The sequence below is a fragment of the Haliotis rufescens genome, unplaced genomic scaffold, assembly GCF_023055435.1.
Source record: "Haliotis rufescens isolate VD_foot unplaced genomic scaffold, xgHalRufe1.0.p SCAF_13, whole genome shotgun sequence".
Lineage (NCBI taxonomy): Eukaryota > Metazoa > Mollusca > Gastropoda > Lepetellida > Haliotidae > Haliotis > Haliotis rufescens.
In genome coordinates, this window is record NW_025963813.1 from 2,251,376 (window position 1) to 2,275,664 (window position 24,289).

The 24,289-nt window shown below is 39.8% G+C and overlaps 2 protein-coding genes across 2 annotated transcripts; one reads left to right on the forward strand and one right to left on the reverse strand.

Annotated features, from left to right (window-relative positions):
• The first annotated feature begins 271 nt into the window (after positions 1–271).
• On the forward strand, positions 272–14,351 carry LOC124115472 (UHRF1-like protein). The gene is made up of 9 exons (XM_046476479.2): positions 272–440; positions 2,539–2,691; positions 3,810–3,915; positions 4,424–4,484; positions 7,339–7,451; positions 8,709–8,746; positions 9,532–9,685; positions 10,166–10,281; positions 10,692–14,351. The coding sequence occupies exons 1-9, from the start codon at positions 360–362 to the stop codon at positions 11,223–11,225; spliced, it is 1,356 nt and encodes a 451-aa protein (XP_046332435.1). The 5' UTR covers positions 272–359; the 3' UTR covers positions 11,226–14,351.
• A 789-nt stretch (positions 14,352–15,140) lies between these two features.
• On the reverse strand, positions 15,141–20,449 carry LOC124115495. Its single transcript, XM_046476508.2, has 4 exons — positions 20,301–20,449; positions 17,353–17,430; positions 16,139–16,246; positions 15,141–15,359 (listed from the first exon to the last, which is right to left on the reverse strand). Exons 1-4 carry the CDS (start codon positions 20,340–20,342, stop codon positions 15,213–15,215), a joined length of 375 nt encoding a protein of 124 aa, XP_046332464.2. The 5' UTR covers positions 20,343–20,449; the 3' UTR covers positions 15,141–15,212.
• Positions 20,450–24,289: the final 3,840 nt, after the last annotated feature.

Genomic DNA, 24,289 nt, shown 5'->3' on the forward strand with positions numbered 1-24,289 from the left:
CAAAGTTGTACATACATTTACATTAATACCCCTTTATTCCAGGGATACGAATTTACACAGACATCCTTTTATTTTCACAATATACTATAAATCCTAAATTTATATCTATCTATCTATCTATATCTATATATTGCGATATACGCAACGATGTGAACCATTTTATAGCGTTGTCGAGAAGAGGTCAATATGTATAAGTGCTTCCTTCTTCGAACCGGGCTGTGAAAGCTGAGCAAATGAAAGGGGAGACCGGATGTGTCCCATGTGACTGGTCATGTGACAGTCACGTGATTGCAACCGCGGGAAATACTCCAGCGTGGTAAACATTTGAGTGGTTGTTGACGCGAGAGAGATTCGCCATAATGTCAAGCTACGAGCAGTTGAGGCAAAAGAATTTAGCAGATAACCGGCGTATTTTGGCAGAATTAGGTCTTGTCAATCCGGTAAGTTGACAAATACACTCGATCAGTGTTTATCTTTTAACAATTCATGGAGAACTTTCTTGATCGCTCACTCGAGGGTGCTGCAAACTCCTCCTTTGGGTAGATTGCATGTATTGAAATGATGTTCAACTAGTTTTAAAACAAATTTTCAAATGCCGTATTAGTGAATTAACGTCCTTTTCACAATCTTGTTGTTTCGTCGTCTAAAAAGTCGCATGCAACAAAATCACAGAAGACGCTCGGCTTGTCGGGAGGGTGGTCGGCGTCACGTGATTGTTGACTTTTCGACCCCCCACCTCGCCATTTCCGACAGGGGCTGCTTCTGTGTTGTCGGAGTGTCGGAAGCTTCGCACACTGGCCGGCGTCTGTTGTAATAATTAGAGTATATTTTAGATTTCCGAACAGTTGATCAAGACGTCACTGACAGTGGCAGATCAACATTTATTTAAATGTGCCAATAGTATGGCCATGAGGCACTGGGATGCATCTTTATTTGTTTGTTTGTTTTTTGTTTAACGCCGCACTCAGCAATATTCCAGCTATATGACGGCGGTCTGTAAGTAATCGAGTCTGGACCTGACAATCCAGTGATTAACATCATGTACATCGATCCACACAATTGGGATCGATGACATGCATCAACCAAGTCGGCGAGCCTGACCACCCGATCCCGTTAGTCGCCTTTTACGACAAGCATAGTTGCCTTTTACGGCAAGCATGGGTTGCTGAAGACCTATTCTACCCTGGATCTTCATGGGTCGGTATGCATCTTTAAACTGCTAGAGGACAATATGAACAACTTGCACATTTTATCTAAGTTAAACTACATGACACAATTTAGAAACGCATATATGCAACTATATATTGCAAGGTAATTTTCTTAAAAAATTAGTCAGGCTCATTCATTTTTAAAAAATCAGCTGTAACTTGAGAATAATAAAGTGTGATGCGGTTGTCACATGTACTGTTGTGAACTTATTTGACAGTTGGGGCAGCACATGGACAGCTGCAAGGTTAGAAGTCTTTTGAAAGAATCTTATACAGCAATTTAGCCAGAATTGTTAAAGAAAATGACATCCTCCTGAGGCAAGGGAGTTAACTGACATCAAAAGTTGGATTTCCACCGATGCTAAACTAGATGGAATTTCGTGGCTTGATTGTAGCCTTTGCTTCAAACAAAGTCAAGATCTATGTTGTACTAAAACAGGTCTTACCTCTCAAAGTGCATTCTGATAATGACCAGTTGGTTTGTTATTTAATGCCACACTCGGCAATATTCAAGCTATATGACGGCAGTCTGTAAAAAATCGAGTCTGGACCAGTCAATCCAGCGATTGATATCATGAGCATCGATCCACACAATTGGGATACAATGACCACCTGATCTCTGTTAGTTAGGGGTTTCATGATAAATTGAAATATTGATATATTGTTGTTGGTAAGCACTTTAAGTCAATAAATATATTGTTAAATCAATTTCCAATCAATAGTATCGATTTCAGTTAGGAATATCGATAGTTTCTATTATATTTACCATATCATGAGATTGAGTCACCGAAACACGCCCGCGAACGCATCCGAGTGAGGATAAGAGTTAACTCTGCCCTTGATGCTTAGAAACCAGTCAAATGGAGTTTGTGACAAACTTCAAGTGTTTGGAAGTTTTATGGTTATCACATTGAAAGGTTAAAATTCAAGAAAATCCATCAAAAATGATACACTGAATACTATCGATATTTATGGCAATAGTTGCTTGCAATATCAATAGTTATCGCAACAGTTTCTTTAAATATCAATAGTTATTGCAATAGTATTTCCAGACCAGTAGTCACCCCTATCGTTGGTCGCCTCTTACGTCAAGCATAGTTGCCTTTTACGGCAAGCATGGGTTGCTGAAGACCTATTCTACCCTGGATCTTCACAGGTCGATAATGACCAGTACTGTACTCACATGGTTTACTAATTATCTGCACTATGTGTCATAGAAAGGAGATATGATCGAGGATTCTAATCATGATATGTCTGTAGTATAACTTGCCTTAAGCAGCCAAAGATAACGTCAAGGACTACGATTTGCAGAGTTTGCCTTCAATTTCAGTTTAAGCCACTTGGGCGTGTTGTCAAGAAAGGAATCAAACGGAAGGCTCCCATTGACAACAAACCAAGAAAGAAAATTGTGGTTGAAGAGGACTTATCAAATTGTGGCTCTATACATGGCACAAGGAGGAAGTCGGCTCGAATCCAGGGCAAGGTAGACCAATTTGTAATTACCATGTTCTTGTGTGTTTGTTCTCATCCACTATCATCCTGCTAAATACACATCCCATTAGGGCTGGGACGGGTACCCGGGTTGGGTGGGTACTGAGTAGGACCCGGGTACCCACAGGACTACCCGGACCCGTGGTTAGTTACATGATATATTGTTCAATGACAAAACTTATCTAGAACTCTATGGTTCTGACTATGCACCCATTCCTTCTGACTTTTCATATGGTTGAATAAAGATATAACTTAAGTCAACTCCAGAGTATGCATGACCAGATCGTTTAAAACATGTATCTAAATACGTTTTACAAGTGCTGTGGTAAAAAAAATCCGAAATCAGACATTTTGTATCTCTTGAGACCTACAGTGGGTCCCCGGGTAGGGTAGGGTAATAGGGGTGTGGGTACCTGGGTAGTAAATTTGGACTCGTCCCAGCCCTACATCCGATATATCTCCTGGGCTTGCATTTTCGTAAATGTACTCTAACCCCTGGACATGGTCCTTGATTTTCATTGGCCAAGTTGATTTGCTACGGACCCAATCAGACTGCGAGTTACAAACCAGCCTTTTGTTGATTTTTGTCAAATGTAGGCCTAAAATGGTGTACTTAAATTCATTTGGTTAAAATCTTTTATCTTTTTATGTGTGTGTGTTTTAGCTCACCGGGTCAGCTGGACCAAAGTGAGCTTATGCCATAATGGTGCGTTTCGTCGTCCGTACCTTAAAAATATTTTCAAACGACTTCTTCTGAACAACTAATTAGAAATTAACAAAATTTGACTGGATGCATCCCTAGGTGGTGGGGATTCAAAATTAAACAAATGGGGGGGGGGGGGGGGGGGGGCTGAGAGGCAGGCCCAAATAGGGGTAATATGGCTATATTTCTTTAATCAACTTCTTCTGGGACTAAGAGATAGATATCAACCATATTTGGTGGGAAACATTCTCCAGGAGTCATCATTCAGGGAGTTTTTTGATTGAGGGCACACTTCCAGCTTCAGTCTGTAATTAGTAATCGTGTTTAGAGCATGTGGACACCAACAATTTTGACTTGGGGATAAACGAAGTGTGTCTCTTTTCTATCCCTTCATTTTTGTATTTAAGCCGGTGGGCACGGAGGAAGAATGGAGAAGTGTAGAGGAAGAAGATGACGAGTACAAGCCCAAGAGAATCCCTGCGAACAGACCCAAGTTCTATGGGGCTGTGCCAGGTAAGAAGGTGGTAGAGGCGACTTGGCATAAGTCATCTGACATTTACCCTGAAAAATGCAAAGGTCTGACATGTTTCATATTGTCCAATAGTATTTCAGTAAGGTCCAACATTAACTTCAAACTAACCTGACTGTTGTAATAAACATAGCTGAAGAAAGATCAAGCCAAACCTGAGCTTTTAATGAGTGTGCAATGGTAGAAGTCTTTTTATCAAATCGAGGCAAAAACTTTATCATTTCGTTTTGGAATGAATATACTGGACTGTCAGGTGATGGGAAACACAGAAACAAATATGGCCAGCCTTAGATTCCACTCTATTTGTTGCAGTGTTTCAACATGATTGAAGCCAAGGGCCAGACCTTCTTTATTTGTAACACAATCAGCTATGTCTGGTTTATCACACCAAATACATCCTTAACCATGGTAACTATTTGTTTCTTTGTTATTTTTGTGTTGTGAAAGGAGAGATTTTGTTTTTATGCGTTTATTCCTTTCTGGCTGCTGTAGGTGTGGAAATCGGCACTGTCTGGAACTACAGGATTGACTGCAGTAGAGACGGCATCCACAGGTGTGTGTGGGCGGAATCAACCTTTCTTTTTTTCATGTTTTTGAAAAATTGAAAAAAATAGTATTACTTGCATGAAATAAAAACCATTGGCCAGTAAAAAATTCTCACCCTGCACTTACCAAGATTATCACACACATTAAATTATAAAGGTCATGTATACATTGTTATTAATTTCCTGTAAGTTACAGTGAAAGATCCTGTTGTCATTATTGTGAATTTGTTACAACCCTCTCAACCTCATTAAAATCTGACCTAAGTTCTCGCTGTCGCTAAACAAAGATCTGAGGACATCCCACTATGGGTCACGTCAGAACGACCTTTTGCAGCTTTGACCGACCACTGAGACGACTAACAAGAAGTCGACATCAACCAATTAGAAAGCAGCTTTCGCGAGTTTTACAGCACTCGTTTCAACCTGGCGACTTTCATTTCAGACCATGCTTGAAAAATATGTTGACACAGTTCTCGATTTATATTTTGAAAACTGAACAAACGAACATTCTGGAATGTCTAATATATGGTTGAGATTGTATGGCAGTGCTATCCACGTTCTGTGCAAAGCCGCCACTGTTCAAATGTTTATCCCACGGAAGCAAGAGACAGACAATAATTTTGACTGAATCGGTTGTACGGCCCGTAACTGTCTTTCGGAATAACGTTAACGTTTTGAGGTTGCATGAGAGAAAACACATTCCGACTGTCACTTTTATGATCTGGTAAGCAAAGCTTTGATTGGTCAGATGAAAGGTCCTTCTGACGTGACCGGTAACGGGATGTCCTCAGATCTTTGTTTTAGCGATAGCAAGAACTAAGATCTGATTTTAATGAGATTGACATTCTTTTAACCATGTCAATATTGTCTATATCATGATTACATTCCTTGCATTTGTAATTTCATTGCAACCGTTGTTGTAATCATATTGTCATTAATGTTCACCGTCCTTTGATCATCATCAAGGTCATCAGTATTTTGTTTAACATTGTGTTTATCAGCAGTTTCTTTATCCTAATCCTAACGTTGTGTTTATCAGCAGTTTCTTTGTCCTAATCCTAACGTTGTGTTTATCAGTATTTTCTTTATCCTAACCCTAACGTTGTGTTTATCAGCAGTTTCTTTATCCTAATCCTAACGTTGTGTTTATCAGCAGTTTCTTTGTCCTAACCCTAATGTTGTGTTTATCAGCAGTTTCTTTGTCCTAATCCTAACGTTGTGTTTATCAGCAGTTTCTTTGTCCTAACCCTAACGTTGTGTTTATCAGCAGTTTCTTTGTCCTAATCCTAACGTTGTGTTTATCAGTATTTTCTTTATCCTAACCCTAACGTTGTGTTTATCAGCAGTTTCTTTATCCTAATCCTAACGTTGTGTTTATCAGCAGTTTCTTTGTCCTAACCCTAACGTTGTGTTTATCAGCAGTTTCTTTGTCCTAATCCTAACGTTGTGTTTATCAGCAGTTTCTTTATCCTAATCCTAACGTTGTGTTTATCAGCAGTTTCTTTGTCCTAACCCTAACGTTGTGTTTATCAGCAGTTTCTTTGTCCTAACCCTAACGTGGTGTTTTTTAGCAGTTTCTTTGTCCTAATCCTAACGTTGTGTTTATCAGCAGTTTCTTTATCCTAATCCTAACGTTGTGTTTATCAGCAGTTTCTTTGTCCTAACCCTAACGTTGTGTTTATCAGCAGTTTTTTTGTCCTAACCCTAACGTTGTGTTTATCAGCAGTTTCTTTGTCCTAACCCTAACGTTGTGTTTATCAGCAGTTTCTTTGTCCTAATCCTAACGTTGTGTTTATCAGCAGTTTCTTTGTCCTAACCCTAACGTTGTGTTTATCAGCAGTTTCTTTGTCCTAACCCTAACGTTGTGTTTATCAGCAGTTTCTTTGTCCTAATCCTAACGTTGTGTTTATCAGCAGTTTCTTTGTCCTAATCCTAACGTTGTGTTTATCAGCAGTTTCTTTGTCCTAATCCTAACGTTGTGTTTATCAGCAGTTTCTTTGTCCTAATCCTAACGTTGTGTTTATCAGCAGTTTCTTTGTCCTAATCCTAACGTTGTGTTTATCAGCAGTTTCTTTGTCCTAATCCTAACGTTGTGTTTATCAGCAGTTTCTTTGTCCTAATCCTAACGTTGTGTTTATCAGCAGTTTCTTTGTCCTAACCCTAACGTTGTGTTTATCAGCAGTTTCTTTGTCCTAACCCTAACGTTGTGTTTATCAGCAGTTTCTTTGTCCTAATCCTAACGTTGTGTTTATCAGCAGTTTCTTTGTCCTAATCCTAACGTTGTGTTTATCAGCAGTTTCTTTGTCCTAATCCTAACGTTGTGTTTATCAGCAGTTTCTTTATCCTAACCCTAACGTTGTGTTTATCAGCAGTTTCTTTGTCCTAACCCTAACGTTGTGTTTATCAGCAGTTTCTTTGTCCTAATCCTAACGTTGTGTTTATCAGCAGTTTCTTTGTCCTAATCCTAACGTTGTGTTTATCAGCAGTTTCTTTGTCCTAACCCTAACGTTGTGTTTATCAGCAGTTTCTTTGTCCTAACCCTAACGTTGTGTTTATCAGCAGTTTCTTTGTCCTAATCCTAACGTTGTGTTTATCAGTATTTTGTTTATCCTAATCCTAACGTTGTGTTTATCAGCAGTTTCTTTGTCCTAACCCTAACGTTGTGTTTATCAGCAGTTTCTTTGTCCTAACCCTAACGTTGTGTTTATCAGCAGTTTCTTTGTCCTAACCCTAACGTTGTGTTTATCAGCAGTTTCTTTGTCCTAACCCTAACGTTGTGTTTATCAGCAGTTTCTTTGTCCTAACCCTAACGTTGTGTTTATCAGCAGTTTCTTTGTCCTAATCCTAACGTTGTGTGTCCAGACCGACGGTTGCAGGTATCCACCGGGGGGAAGAGGGGGCGTATTCCGTAGCCCTGTCCGGGGGATATGACGACAATATTGACCTTGGCGAGTGTTTCACCTACACTGGAGAAGGTACTCCCCAGCTGCATATACGTCTTCCTTCTTTATCATTCTCCTGTCTGGGTTACAATAGGTCCCTAGGGTGTGGCAGTCAACAACAACAAACGAACAAACAAATGTCATCATACATGTCGGCTGTTGACAAACATGACAAAAGCAACCTGAAATTAATGTTCACATAAATGTAAAATAAATTGTCTTACTTGTCAACACAAAATCCATCTTTGTACACACTCAATACCTTTAAAGTTTATTTACCATATGACATCACTAATTCCTGTGTTACGTAGCATTATGTCATGCTTTCTTGGGCTTGATGTCATCAAACTGTGGGTACTTCAAGATTTTTTACAGCAACACGTCAATACTGTTTTCATGCCAACATGCACTTGGTGCAAGTGAAATCTGACTGTGATGTTGAAAAACAAGCAGTCATTCTTATTTGGATGAGACTGTTACCCACAATCTAATATAAATAATGTACTTTATTGTTGTTATTCTGTACAATTTCACCATTTGATAAATGTTGCCGTTGTATATCTGAGCAATGTATTGTTTCTGATTATTTATGAAAGATTGGGTCCTTGTCGTAACCCTAAAAAATAATTATTAAGTGGGGTTGTAGATATAAATACTGTAAATCTGGAATACATATCCTTACCTTAATCCAATCAAACAGCAAATAGTACTGCTTATTAGCACTGAGAAAAGCACTTCCATAAAAACTTTCTTAAAAACAACACAGTTTATATGTTTGCTCGGTTTACTGGCATTAAGGAAGTTCAAAGGCAATAAAATAACTGAACCAACAACAGTTCACTGATTGGTATGCGGAGAAGGTGTCAACAAGCTTGACATGAGTGGGTAGAACTCTTGACCCCAGCAGTGATAACTCACTTGATGCCCACTGTGTAATTCCTATTCTGTGAATGACATTGTTATATACTTGTTACAACTGCTGCTCAATAAACCATGTTTGTGTTAATATTCAAGTTGGTATGTCCGCTATCCAAAGTGTGCAGAGGCCGTCTTATTGTTGTTAGTTACTTTTGAGACATGAATGTGAAGTTAATTAATGTGAGCGAAGACCACTCACTTTTTTCGCATTTAATTCACACTCGTGTTAATTTTAATATTTACAGTTCTGTAACGTTATGCTACTTCAAACAAAAACAAATTTGATCCTGTTGATGTGTGTTCACTTGTTTGTGAAACAAATATAAAACTGAGTTGAAGGATTTTTACAAATTATGAAATGAATTATTTCAGGAGGCAGGGATCTTAAAGGAACAGCATCAAATCCAAAGGTGTGTATATTGTCCCCGATTCACAAGTTGTTGATGGTGAGATCAGTCTTTATTCCAGTTTAAAGGGGTTTATTTATAATATATATAAATCTCAAATTGTTTCCAATGCATGCTCAGTGACCTGAACATGTTTGCTTTAATCTTGAGATAGAGCCACAAGCAGGACTATATAGTTCACTGGTAATTGAAGCAGTTTGTGGTTTTATTCCCTAGTTAATGTTATTTGAAACCAATCTCGTTAAAATCAGATCTTAGTTCTCACTCCCGCTAAACAAAGATCTGAGGAATCCCATTACAGGTCACGTCAGACCGACCTTGCACTAACTGTGACTGACCAATGGAATGATCAATCAGAAGGCAGCTTTCTCGTGCTTTATGGCACTAATTTCAAATTGGCCACTACGCTTAGCAACATATTTTGACAAACTCTCGATTACAAATTTGAAACCTAAACAAAAGAACATTCTGGAATGGCAAATAGATGGTCTAGATTGTATGGATTCAGTTGTTAAACCCGAACTATCGTCACTTTCATGACCTGGTAAGCGACGCTCTGATTGGTCGGATGAAAGGTCAGTCTGACGTGACCCCTTATGGGATGTCTTCAGATATTTGTTTAGAGGTAGCGAGAACTAAGGTCTGATTTTAATGAGATTGATTGGAAACAAACATTTCGGTCACATTTCACAAAAATACTGAAACGAAAAGTAGAGAATCTTTGCTCCGATTCGAAATCTGGCTTGATGTTGGAGGTTAGGATTGAGAAGTGTCTCATTTGTTCACAGAATCTCCGTACAGCTCCCCAGTCAAAGGACCAGGCCCTGACCAATGGTAACTTGGCTCTGTCCAGGAGTTGTGAGAACGGAAACCCAGTTCGGGTCATCAGAGGCTATAAACTGGATAGTCCATTTGCACCTGAAGAAGGCTACAGATACGATGGTGAGTAGTATCTGGGAAATCCTACCGATGTACTGCTCTGCTGTTACTATCTTCTGGTTACTATCTTCAAAGCTTTGATTTCCTCCTTCATTGATCTCATTGAAATCAGAATTTAGTTCTCACCACTGCTGATCAAAGGTCTGATGACATACCATTACAGGTCAAGTCAGAACGTCCTTTTCGCAAAATATTTCCCAAGCAATGAGAAATTACTCAAGAGAAGCCTCTTGTTGAAAGAGGCGACTAATGGGATCGAGTGGTTAGGCTCGCTTACTTGGTTGATGCATGTCATCGTATTCCAATTGTGTGGATTGATGCTCATGATGTCAGTCACTGGATTGTCTGGTCCAGACTGGATTATTTACAGACCGCTGTCATATAGCTGGAATATTGCTGAGTGTGGCGTTAAACAACAAACCAACTGGTCATTATGAGACAAACCAACCAAACCTACTCACTCACTCACCCACTCTCCTCCAGGGATCTACACAGTGGAGAAGTTCTGGTTCACCACAGGATTGTCTGGGTTCGGAGTCTGGAAGTTTGCGCTGCGACGCTGCAAAGATCAGGCACCTCCACCCTGGGATGTTATTCAGGTAGGACCTGCAAACTGGTGTATAATACAAAACATATATAATATCTAAACATTCAGCGAGTAACACAGGGGCACTTGACTGATTATTTTTTATAATATGAGACTAAGAATAAGTATGTCAGCCTGTTTTGCTTGAAATATATTTATGTTATGGCTGAAGCAAATTGTACAAGCCTGCTTCTTCATTAATTAGTGTGTTTTCACGGTTAAAACTGATTGAGGTATCCTGCAAAGTTATTTCATGTATTCTTTTGTTTAAGAGATTCAAAACAACATCTTTAACATTGCTACGGAAAATGCTATTGTGCAGAAATTCAGAAGTATAATGTATATTAATATACCTTTTCTGCAAAGTTATTTCAACGCTGTACAGAAGTATGTTTGTTGTGATCGTGACATTTCACCTTTCAGAAAGAAGATTCTCCAAAGAAAAACAAAACAGTCAGTCCTTCTACAGACAGTGCTAAGGGAGATAACTCCAGTGAAAATTCGCCAAGCCATAAAAGCGATGAAAATAAAGACATTGAAAATATTGAACACACAGAATCTTCACAAATAGAAGAAGCGATAGAATCAACCAAAAAGAAAGAAGAGGTCATAGAATCAACGGAGGAGAAAGAAAAGTCTAAAACATCTATGCAGGCGAAAGACACAAAGGAATCTGAGAAAGAAATATCTTTGCAAGAGAAAGAACATACGATGGAATCATCAAAAGAACAAGAAACGACAGAAAATAAAGAATCTTCACTGAAATCAACCAAAGAAATGGCAGACACATTAAAATCCCTGATCCCTGAGGAAAAAATATCGCAAGATGAAAATAACAACCTTGGCACTGTGGAAGACGATGCTGTGAAGAAGGCCATCCCTGAGACCAGTGACTCCGGTATTGAGTCTGATGCCAGCGGTGTGGAGTCATCTCAGGCCTCGTCTGCGAGTGTGTAGTCCAGGATGTTTCTTGTGGACAAAGTGTTGAAACTTCTTAGTTTCATTCATATTGACCATCATCACAGTTCTGTTTCCAATGCTTCAATGTTCAAAGATTTGCTTTGTTGGTGCCAGTTTTGTGCTTCCTTTGTTTTTTCAGAGTTAATGTGGTGCTTTTCATTGCATATTCCTGTTCAGAGGAGCCTTGTGTACATGCACTCATTCAGTTTGCTTAGTTACTGAATCCACTGACCTTAAATATGATAAAAATAAAAATAAAGTAAATTAGAATGAATATGACAATAAAAATTACCATGAAATGCCAGCAGCAGATTTTAGGTTTGTAATATTTATGAGGACCCAAATCTGAGATTCTTTTTAAGATGATTTAAATAATCCTGCGCAATGACTTTTTAGATATACTCAACATCAAAAGAAAGGTGAACCATAGAAATAAATAAAGAAGTACCACTCATACATGTTAATGACAAAAGTAACAATCAGTCAAGTGTTACCTCAAAGTATCTTTATTCTTGTCATGAAATGCTTCCATGATTTTCAAACTTTACGGGGCAGTCAGGTAGCCAAGTAGTTCGCTCGTCATGCCAAAGATCCGGGTTCGATTACCGACATGGTTACAATGTGTGAAGCTCATTTCTGGTGTACCCCCGATGTGACATTGCTGGAATATGGCTAAAAGCGACGTAAAACCATACCCACTCATTTCCAAACTTTACACACAAATCATGCACGAGACAAGTGGTGCATCTCCAGTCATGGACCTATGATGTCACATGTGATGCGTTCATGAGCGTCAGTTCACACAACCAGTATGTGTCGAATAACTCTAATATCTCTTGAATATGAGTAATTCTTCATGTATTAACCAACCTGTATGGTGTTCGTGTTTCTTTTGTCGCTGAGTATATGTATTTTTTTAAATAAGTTTTCACTTTCAAAATTCGTAATTGTCTAAGATGAGCTTATAATACTTCGCGCTAAGATCATCAGGATTTTGAAGAGGGAATATAGGTTTCACTCTGTTGTTTGCATTTGCAAAATGTTCAACATTTTTCAATTTGATCAGGATTATTGAATATGTACTGTTTCACCTGGTTTCCTTGTGTGTTTAATGCACTGAACTATCTGCCGACGGCTAGGTATATTCACGCATCAAGCTAAGGACCTCCTCAATCTTCTTTAGGGTGAGAAAAGAAACACCTTGATTTCCATGTTTAATTTTGATCACTGTTTCGCATGTGTTAAGCCTAGTTTTGTAGCAGGGATCGCGAGAGTGAGGTTTTAATTCTTAAGCTTACCCTTGTGGGGATTCAGGCTTAGAAAAGTTAGTTAAATGACGCTTGGTGACTTGGTTGATTGTGTGTCTTATGATTGACTTTGCTTGTAATACCAATCACTGGTCATATAGCGAGAATAGCGCTGACTGTAGTGTTAAACAACAGACTGAAAAAAAACAAAAAAAACATTCTATCACATCATTCCAAAAAATCTCACCAATGCTCATCAACAGAAGTCTAATCTTGTCAAAAAGATTATAAGACTCCTAGAAAAGTTTTCATTGTATTTTATATATGTATGGATTTTATTGACATGGAATAGATTTTATGAATGGAGTCACAATTCTGCCAATTACACCTGACAAACAGGCAGAATTGGTCCACTGTATTGAATTGGTGCAGAGATAAATGACACTGGGTGTCTACAGTGTGTGAAATAGTTGGCCACTGAACCAGAACAGCGATGATGATGCTCACACTGTCAACCACTGGTTTGTCTGGCCCAGATTGATTATTTACAACCCTCTGTGACACAGCTGACAGCTGCAGACTGTCATTTGTAAAAAGGTTAATTTCTCATCTGTTAGAGATTGACTTGATCATGCCCTAACTACTTTTGTCAATGCTCAAGGATAGTTTGGGAACAACTTTCATGAATAATATTAAGTCAAGTGATTTTTATCAACCAAAAATTCGCCTCGTTATTGCTGGAATATTGCTAAAGACCCGTAACACTAGACTTACTCATTCGTACACACATTGACTCCCCATCCCGGTTCTGCCCCGTGGGATGATATGTGGAGAAAATCCAACTGTATTGTACATTGTTGGTCAAGGAAGGTTTTTTGTCGTTTTCCTTTCTTTGGGATATTTTGCATTTACTGTCATTGTAAGTGATGCAGTAATGTAAAAATACAAAAGTAACAGTTTTATGTACCAAGCACATTTGTGAAGGTTGGATGCACAGATTGCCACTGGTGAAAAAGCAAAGACTCCTGATCAGATACCACTGAACACATGCTGGAAGAAGCACAAAGGGAGTCTTCCCATTCCAAGTGGGAAGAGATGATCATGTCTGCAGATCACTGTGCAGAGTTGTGTCCCTTTTCTGCTGGGACCAAATGGAAGACCCTCCATGAGATGATGCTTTCTTCTAGGGTATCAAGGCACATCATCAGATTTTGTGGGCTCCTTATTCGTGGCATGCGGTTGTGTTCCACAGTGGAGGTAAATATCTGGGGCCTTGCATGGTCTTCCAACTCGTTGAGGTATTACATTACCCAAACACTGATCATCCAGGCAGTCACTTGGAGTTTTTTTTAAGTTGCAGTGTTTTCTTGTTGATATTCATAGATGCTCAATTTGATCTATGCAAGAAACTTCACATTTTTTCGAGAAGATAAATGGCATGTTTCTGTTTTGTGTCCAGTTTTGATGCAAGCCTCCGTTATACAGCAGTTACAGCTTTGAGTAGATCGTAACAAGACTCCATGTGTAGATAACTTAGTTTCCTTTTCATTATCAATTTATTATTAAGTTTTTCACTGTTTTTGTCAATTTGAAAAATGTTTGGGTTTAAAGATGGACCTTAAAATGATTACCACAATAATCTATTGTATCCTCCAATGCAATGTGTACAAAAAAAGAAGACAAAAATAAATTCAGACTATTACAAAAAGCGACTGAACTGAACTCCTCAATTTTCTAAAAGAGATACTCCAGCTAAGATAAAGGTTACTTCCCTTCATTAATCCCCTTCATTAATCCCTTACCATTGTTTGTGTACAATTGAGAACAACCGAAATATATGGATATTCCAAAAGAAATAAAAACAAAAATCTTGAAATATGCTTGCATTTGTTTCATGCCTGTTATACAAATAAGGATCAGGGCCCCGTTCCTCAAAGCGATCTTAGCACTAAGGCTATCGTAAGGCCCATTCTTTAACATAGGGTTAGGATCGTCGTAGTGCTGAGATCGCTTTGAGGAACGCGGGCCCTGGTCGTCACATTTGTGATGTGTTGTCCTGTATCCCCGAGTCCTTCATCACTTCCGGCCTTTTTCTCACATCAACCCGACACAGAGACTGTTCATCGTGGCGTTAAACCAACCCACCCACTCACTCATTATGCATCAGCAGCATGAACTGTTGCTCAAGTTGACAACGCTTGTTGCCTTGACGACTAGAATCCTGGGTTATGCTTATCTTCAGAAGTGACGAAATTGCAAAGGTCTGTTGATTGCACGCCTTTGTTCCCAAATGTGTCAGAGGACGTTGCTCACAATATCAGTCAACCGTGAACATCATGCTTGCTGTAAAATGCGACTATGCTTGTCAGAGGCGACGAACTGGATCGCGTGGCCAGGCTTGCTGACTTGGTTGATGCATGTCATTGTGTCCCAGTTACATAGGTCGATGCTCGTGTCAATCACTGAATTGTCTGGTCCAGACTTGATTATTTACAGATATTAGTCACTCACTCACTCCCACGGCAGGAGCAAAAGCACTAAAACTTGATCATTCAATTAAATTAGGATGGGACCGTTTCACGTAAAATTGATGTCCAAAGGCGGTAACCAAGTTTTAGTTTTTCACTAACATGCATTTGAAATTTGATGACAAAAGAACAACGTGTTTTAATAATTAAATGATTTTATCAAAACTTGTAACAAAGGGAGACATAGTGACTATTATGTTGTTGACAGTTCAGGCAATGCTTCCCACGTCAAGGTTATAGAGTTCGCTCCTAAAGCAGAGCGCCCTCAGTAGCATGTCGCTATACTTGGAGTGCACCTTGTCCAGCGCTGTGAGTGTCATGTCTTTCCCGGCCTCGATAATAGGGATGACTTTAGCCTGGAAACACAGGGGCATTAAAGAGAAGTTCAGCTCGGAAACTCAGGGGCATGAGAGAGAAGTTCAGCTCGGAAACTCAGGGGCATGAGAGAGAAGTTCAGCTCGGAAACTCGGGGGCATTAAAGAGAAGTTCAGCTGAGAAATTAAGGTGCATATAAGGATTTCATTAGCCTCTGAACAAAGGGATGTCTAGGGATGACATTTCGCCTACGAACAGAGAGGACTATGGGATACATTTAGCCCGTAAATGATGGGAAGCAGGTTAACTTGAGCCTGTGAAAAGAAGGCAATATCGGGATAGGTAATCTTGAAAACCGAAGAGTGTATGGGTAACTTTGGCCTGTTTAACCGGGACATTTGGGTAAACGTTAGCCTGGAAAAGGGTATACATGATAACTAAGGCCTCGATACAGGGATAACATTAGCCTTTAACCATGGGAAAAGGGGTTAACCTCTGCATGGAAGCATTCACATTCTCATACCAGGAAAGCTGATACATACGAGAGCATCTCTCAACATTGTTATTTTGCCAAGGTTTTGAAATGGAATTTTGGCATCAGGACCCACAGACTTCAGAAGCTTCAGGCCCTGGCTTTACTCTTCTGGACCTTATTAAAAAACTGCAGCTTACTGTGTCAAATAAATCATCATCTAAATTTACCGCAGGCCATAAGGACCAATGCAACTTTGAAACTATGGGCCGACGCGCATATTTCGAACAGCGGATGTCTCGACGGTGACGCGCCTAGACGCTGCATGCCTTCGAAGTGAACACTTACATAGAAGGCTTTCCGGGAGATGACGTTACTGAGCGTCTTCTCAAGGTCGGAGCCGGCTGGGACATCAGCGATATAACAGTCCAGACTGTGCATGATCATCAGTAGGTGCTGCAACGCACAGGTAAACATTCACAAACCGCACAGGTAAACATTCACAAACCACACGGGTAAACATTCTCTTTCTTTTATCGCCCTGATTATATTTCTAGGATTTTCGGCACCATAGCCGTGCTCATGGGATTAAGTGAGTGAGTGAGTGAGTATGGATTTACGCCGCTTTTAGCAATATTCCAGCAATATCACGGCGGGGGACACCAGAAATGGGCTTCACACATTGTACCCATGTCGGGAATCGAACCCGGGTCTTCGGCGTGACGAGCTAACGCTTTAACCACAAGACTACCCGACCGCCCCTCATGGGATTAAGAAAAGTGAGACCTGCATCACTTCGGGCTTTTCTCCCACATCAAGCTGAAACGCAGTGATATAACTGGTATACTGTGTTCCGGGTGAATATTTGTTGAAATGAATGAAAGATTAAATTCATATCATATGGCAATGAAAGCAGATGCCAGTCTCATGACATCAACACGAATACCGACGATAGATTTATGTTTCACTTCATTTATTAGATTAGTCTCGTGGAAATCAGTAGGTGGAGCCTTACCAACAGGTGAGGAATATTACTAAGATTTATTATTCCCATATATAACTAACCGTACAACAAACTTGACAAAATACTAAAGCAGTTAGGACAATGAACAGGGGTGAATGTAAGGCTCAGGCATATTTTCAGTTCTTTAAATAAAAGTCATCTGAGGCGCCGCGATTCGCTGTGCAGAGTTGCGTCCCTTGGGCACGCCAGAAACCTATGATTGTGGGTTCGAATCCTGGTTCGCCCCGATTATGTTTCTAGGTTTGTCAGCACCATACCCATACACCGGTGGTAAACGTCTGAGACCTGCATCACTTCGGGCTTTCTTCCCACATTAAGCTGACACGCCGTGATATAACTGGAATACTGTTAAAAGCAGCGTTAAACCCAACTCACTCACTCACTCACTCAATAATAGACATTTTTACTTCATATCTCAACATTTTTCATGAAACGAACACCACATTATGCATAATATACGGTTGGGCTCGACGGGTCATTTAAGGTCAAACTACATACTTTCAAACCTTCGCGTATGCGTCTTTCTGGTAATACTTACAAATTCATCATGATACTGAAACCTATAGCCGCTGACGGTCGTCTCGTAGTCTCCCTGATGGATGGGGAGGAATTGAGCCTGGAAATAATGAATTACTGTTACTTATACAGCCACACATGACATCACCGAGGAGGTCATCGCTCCAACCCTGAATATCCAGGGAAGAGCAGGTCTTCAGCAACCCAGACTTGCCGTGAAAGGCGACTATGCTTGTCGTAAGAGGCGACTAACGGGATCGGGTGGTCAGGCCCGCTGACTTGGTTGATGCATGTCATCGATCCCAATTGCGTGGATCGATGCTCATGATGTCAATCGCTGGATTGTCTGGTTAAGACTCGATTATTTACAGACCGCCGTCATATAGCTGGAGTGCGGCGTGAAAAAAACCCAACCAACCCTGCAAGAAAAATATCCGGAAATAGCAAGGAAGTCTACAATACTATGTCAAGTTTAGATTTCTTCTCTTCCTAAAAGAAGAGGTCATGTGGGCCCATCTTTCCATTATGTATCTAAAGACAATTTAACAAAAAAATTACTTACGTTTCATTTCAGAGTTCGAATGCGTAGTAGAAAACTACTTAAATGTCTGTGTAGTATTGATAAGTAAAAACATTTCTGTCAGGACAAGTGCCAAAAGAACGTGAGGGCGTGAAAAATTGTTTTGGGACAGTTGGCTTCCCCGTGCAACGGAAGAATCGATTTCCACTGAACAGGCGACTGCAGTGTTGATGGAGCGTGACAGTGCACGCGCAGTTCATGCTCTCCGGGTATTTGCCAATGCGCCACGTCGACTCGTCAATGCACAACATCAATGCACGTAAGCTGTTCCTATTTGTGACTTGAATGTTAATATTAGCTGTCTTCAACCACTGCTGTTGTTATTGACTGCACGGATATATGCAGGTCCAAGGCTTCACTTTACAGTTGGTTTGTTCAGCAAAACTTACCTTTAAGCTATAAATAGACTTGTCACAGTTCGAGACCATGAGGTTATCTTAATATCATGAGTGTGTAAATACAATGGCAAAACACAAGTTCTCTCATCGAAGTACCGGCTTGAGTTTAATCATCGGGAAGTTGAATGTTGGCTTCTGTGGAATCAGGCAATTTGTAAATGTTATATATATTACTCAAAACAGTTTAAGGATTCTTTCACATTACTATTGTTATATGAAAAAAGAATCGGGTGTTCCTTCACTTTTTTTCAGTTGTATATGAGATTAAAATAATATCTGCAACCATTCCCGGAATGTTTTTGACACACTTGTTTGAAAGTGTTAAAGAATCTGCACTGGATGTCCGTTTGTAAATAACAAACGTGGTCTTAATGAAACTTAATTTCATTCACGATTACGTTCTGTAGACACGTTCGGGTCAAGTTACATTGACTGGTAAGATATCAGTTGGTCTCAACAGATGTCCGATCCATTGAATATGCATGAACTGCCAGGCCAAAAAAGTATATACTTTATTGGCTTTGATAAAAATAGTCTTGACAAAAGAATGTATATACTTGATTGGATTTGGCCAAAAATATTCTTGATTGAAAACAATCGCCTGTTGTGAGATACTCATTGATCTGCTGCAGGCATTAAATATCGTCTTTGATAACCGCATCAAATGCATCACCATCGAATAACTTTTTCTTGTTTCTTTCATTTTAAGCTACCATCAAACAAACATGGTGCATACTTTCTTTAGCCCGGTAGTGTATATCGGAGAGTCGTATTTCTACACATGCACGACTGTCATTTAAACATTTTCTCCCCTTGTACATGTATCTTGAGACGTGTGCTGCGGCAACATGTTCATGACAATGTGCAGTATAAAATGTACGTAATTATTTATATATGCAGTATATCAGAAGAAATCAAAGAGTACATAATTTCATATTTAAAATATATTTGGGACAGAATGGTATCATTATTTGCAGGCATAAAAGTAAGTTGAGTTTCATATATACTTGTACAAGTCTCTAAGGCAATGGGGGCGGTCGGGTAGCCTAGTGGTTAAAGCGTTCGCTCGTCACGCAGAAGACCCGGGTTCGATTCCCAACATGGGTACAATGTGTGAAGCCCATTTCTGGTGTCCCCCGCCGTGATGTTGCTGGAATATTGCTAAAAGCGGAGTAAAACCATACTCACTCACTCACTCACTCTAAGGCAATGATTATTACAAAAATCATAATTTCTAGATATATAAACAATTCATAACTTCTTGATTAAAAATAATAAAAACAAGCGGTCCCTATAAAAGACTGTACTGTCCGCTTATCTAGATTTGCCTGATATACATCCTTGGCCCGATTTTAGCACCACTATTACGGCGGGGTCACCTCAAATGGGTTTCACACTTGCCCGTATGTGAAATCGAACTGGATCTTCTTCATGATAAGAAAACTCGCTAGCCACTGGGCTACTGCAAAAGCCCACTTTAGTTATGTAGGAAGATAAAACTTCAATCTGAAGTTGTCATTACCCATTATCTTGAGGACAAACGAATGACATATGCATATGTAAACTCGGCTTAACGCAAGATAATGGTATGATGGCACCGCACTTAAACTGATGAAAGATTTTGACAATGCATGGCATGACATTACGGCCCTTGTAGGCATGGTATATCCCATGTATTTGATAAAATTAAAGTACTGACAGGAACAAATATGAAATTAAAAGTTAATTTTCAACAGGTATTTACAGTCGAAAAACAAATCAACTCAACATATTTTCAAAATATTTGTTATCTTCATGACACTTAGAGAACAAGCTAACAACACTGGTGAGTTTGAGAGTGAATTTTGTTGGACGCTTTGATTTGTGTTTTAATCGATATGGTTCGATAGTAAGAATGATTTACATATAAATCTGACACTGTTAAATGTTACGCAGGACAGTCTTATAACAGTGAAAACAAATAAAAAGAAAAGATACATAATAGTTACTTACCGAGACAGCAACAAGGAGAAACACGAAAACAAGGCCAGTCATGTTGGAACTAAATAATTCTTCTTGACCCACTGCGGAAAATACTGATCGCTTGTTGCTGGGAAAGTGAAAGCTGCCACTGACGATAATCTCTGTTCGCTTCGCTTTTTATCTAAGCGCGTAACGACACCGGAAGATTTTGTGTATGAACACAGAGACATAGTGCTTCCTTGCTTTAATCTCCTTAAGTCCGGGGGGCGAGCTGCAGCGTTCAGTGTCCGAGTGGTCAGTTTCCGGTCATCATGGCTAGTTTAACGGTTTCCGTCAGCATTCAGAAGTACATTCATGTCCTTGTTGACACAGATATACGATCATGTCCGTATTTTTCTTGTATGTTCTATTTTTAACTGAGGAGTTTGAAGTTATTTGTTTGAAACATTCCGTTTGTTTGTTTTAGATGATCCGCATTTTTGATTCACACCAGTTGATAAAAAAAACAAAAAGGAAGTATATATTTTGTAAGATTTTTAAATAATCGCCCTAATATAGGAAATGTTTCCGTAATATATGATAATAGTTTTATACGAACTCTACAAACTAAAGTTCATTTCTTTGTAAATACTAAAGACAGACGAATAATTTCGTTCAATTTAAAAAAACAACAACAATTGACGTGTGACCCCTCTTATTGGGACTGTACCGGTACCATGGCTATCGGCCGCATTACCACATTATCGGATAAACGAATCTTGAGTATGAAGTAATGTCCCTTTTATTATTGCTTCTGCTTGACCGGGTTTCAGTGTATGTATGAGTTACCTGATGGCAATTAAAAGCAGGAAAAAGCCATTTCCATAATGACAGGAATACTCTATTAAAGGTGTCCATTGTTCGGTTCCGACTGAGCGTATGTCTAGAAATCACTATCGCTTTGTGATGATGCGGAAAGGTTAGCGTATCCTGCCAAACGGCCCCCGTCACAAACACATGCAAAGGCAAGTCAATTGTTCACCTGAGAAACACACGGGAACATATGGTAAATTCAAAATAGAGAATTGCATCGGCCATCATTTTGGTCACTGATGCGTCAAATTTGGAAATGTCCTCTACATGTCAAAACAAAGCAAAACGCTAAAGACTATCACTCTTCGCTCACACATCTTTCATTCTCTTTGGACTCACTCACTCACAGAAACTTATATCGTATGTAATATCCTAGGTTCCCCTAATAATGTGTTTGGGTATATCAGCACTACATCTGTTTGGCAAGTATAGAAAACGTTTGAATAATAATGAGAGAAAGTCACATGACACATTTCACAGTTTGTGGAGATATTCATGTAACCAGTGGCAACAAAAACGCTTTGACCCAAATAAAAAAGTGTACGACTGTGGTTCACGCAATTTCACCATCCCGTTATAAGAATAGAATAAAAGGAATTGTGTATTCAAAAAGAATATAATGCCGATGCGATGTAAAATTTTAACTTACTCACTCATAAAGAATAGTCGCTGAAACCCCGCGATTGCGAATGGCACCATATCAAGAGGCGGAGGAAACACGAACTGTATTCATGGTTACATGAAGGTTAATTACTTGACATTCCGACTGAATAAACAACAATGTACACACATGCTTACAAAACAATTTCCAGTGAAACTTCGCATTATAGATTTTCAACAAACTTCATACAGTTTACTCATGTGGGGAATCGAACCCGGGTCTTCGGCGTGACGAGCGAACACTTTAATCGCCAAGTTAGGAGACGGTATTTAAATTTAAAGAAAATTAATGGACATTAAGATATTTTAAGAGCATGGTCAAAGTTCAAAGGTCAAATTAAGTTCACGGAATACGAGACATGTCTGAGTAATGCCGACAAAACGTTTCATATTTCAGTGTGGTCAATGTTCAAAGTGGTTGCTGAGGAGAAGATGCTTTCAGCCGACGGCGTGGACGGCGCCGACGACACCGGACCGAGCTGACCATGACATGAGCTCAGCTGTCGTCTTTCACTCAGGTGAGCTAAAAGTAAAGACCCTATGAACTAACTGTGTGTGATATTTCATGCATAATTTAACCTTATATTGTTCAAGGCAATTCAAATATAATCGGGGAGGTCGGGTAGCCTAGTGGTTAAAGCGTTCGCTCGTCACGCCGAAGACCCGGGTTCGATTCCCGACATGGGTACAATATGTGAAGCCCATTTCTGGTGTCCCTGCCGCGGTATTGCTAAAAGCGGCGTTAAGCCATACTCGCTCGCTCACTCACTCACTCACTCACTCACTCACTCACTCACTCACTCACTCAAATATAATACTTCTTGTCAGATGAACACAGAAGTTCTGCACCAATTTGTTGTAACACAAACCTGCACTTGTCGGGCATTAACGAAAAATAGTTGCTGAAGTATATGAATGTGAAATGATGATGATGACGATGATATTATTGATGATGATAATGATTTATTGCACGAAACACCATAGCCCCAGATACAAAGTATTTACCGTATGTGGTGGCTAATTATGAAACCCATGAATGTAAATATATCGCGAAACACTGAACGCTGAACACTATGATGGAATGCGTCGATGGATTTTGTTGTTGTTTACTTTTCAACATTATAACCTCCGAGGTCCACACACTTCTACCAGCGATGCTTGAGTGCAGGGATCCATCCCACTTGCGTAGAACGTCATCCCCATTTGCTTCGTGCTTGCCAGACAGTCCTTTCTTCAGGTTTGGCAAGACGTGGAGATCAGATGGTGCCAATTCTGGTCTAATCAGTTCAAAGTCACAGGCATGCATTGCAGCCATGGATAGCAGTAGTAAGTGAAGTTTACTTACTTCGTGAATTTCACTGTCCACTCAGACACTAACTTGTTCGGAGATTTTACTAACCAGTTATAGTCCGTCGACCCTCGTTGTGACACCCGGATTTTCACAATTATTTTCAACCCGTGGGGATCCGGGTCAGAATAGGCCGTCAGCAACCAATGCTGGGCATAAAAGGCGTGCAGGCTTGCCATAAAAGGCGACTATGCTTGCCGTAAGAGGCGACTAACGGGATCGGGTGGACAGGCTCGCTGATTTGGTGGATGCATGTCATCGTATCCCATTTGCGTAGATCGATGCTCATGATATCAATCACTGTGTGGTCCAGACTCGATTATTTACAGCCTGCCGTCATATAGCTGGAATATTGCCGAGTGGGGCGCTAAATAACAACCAATAACAACCAACACAATTATTTTTCATTATTTGATTAGCATTACTTAGAAGTTGACGGATGACAAAGTAATCACAATTTATGGATAACAGCTTCTTTAATACTGTAAAGGCGACGTTCCGGTATAGATCCTTATACCGTTGTCAAGCAAGACTGAATGAGGGACATAGTACAGAATACATATAGAAGGTGGGGGATTAACAGTAGAGGATTAACAGTAAGGACAAAGCATACATGAGTGGGATAACGTGAGTAAGTAATGACAACAGAAGGATAATACTGTCACAACATGATGGGCAGAGAACACATAGCTGGAAGCCAATGGGACATGAAGCCAATTTGACAGGATAAGTTGTATAGGTGCAGTGATTATTTTGCTTGATGAGTTCATAGTAGGCGGGTGGGATGAAGTAACCTTGATCTCTGTTGACTGATGGCTTGTGGCGGCGAATGTGGACAGCTTCTGTTAGTTTTCTTTCAATGAAATCATGGAGGTTGTTGGAGAGGATTTGGACGTTGTCCCAGTTGATGATGTGATTCGGACAGTTGCTGATATGGTCCGAGATGGCTGATTTACTGTCGGATTTAATGGTGGAGGTTTTGTGCTCTTTGATTCTGGTGTTGATGGGGCAGGGTGTTTCACATACGTAAGATTGTCCACAGTTGCAGTAAATTTTGTAAACTACACCTTAAGGCACTGATGGTTTGGTTGTGTTTCTGCCGTTGGCTCTAAGTAGGGTACTGAGGGAGGTGGAACTTGTGAATGAGCGACATGATATC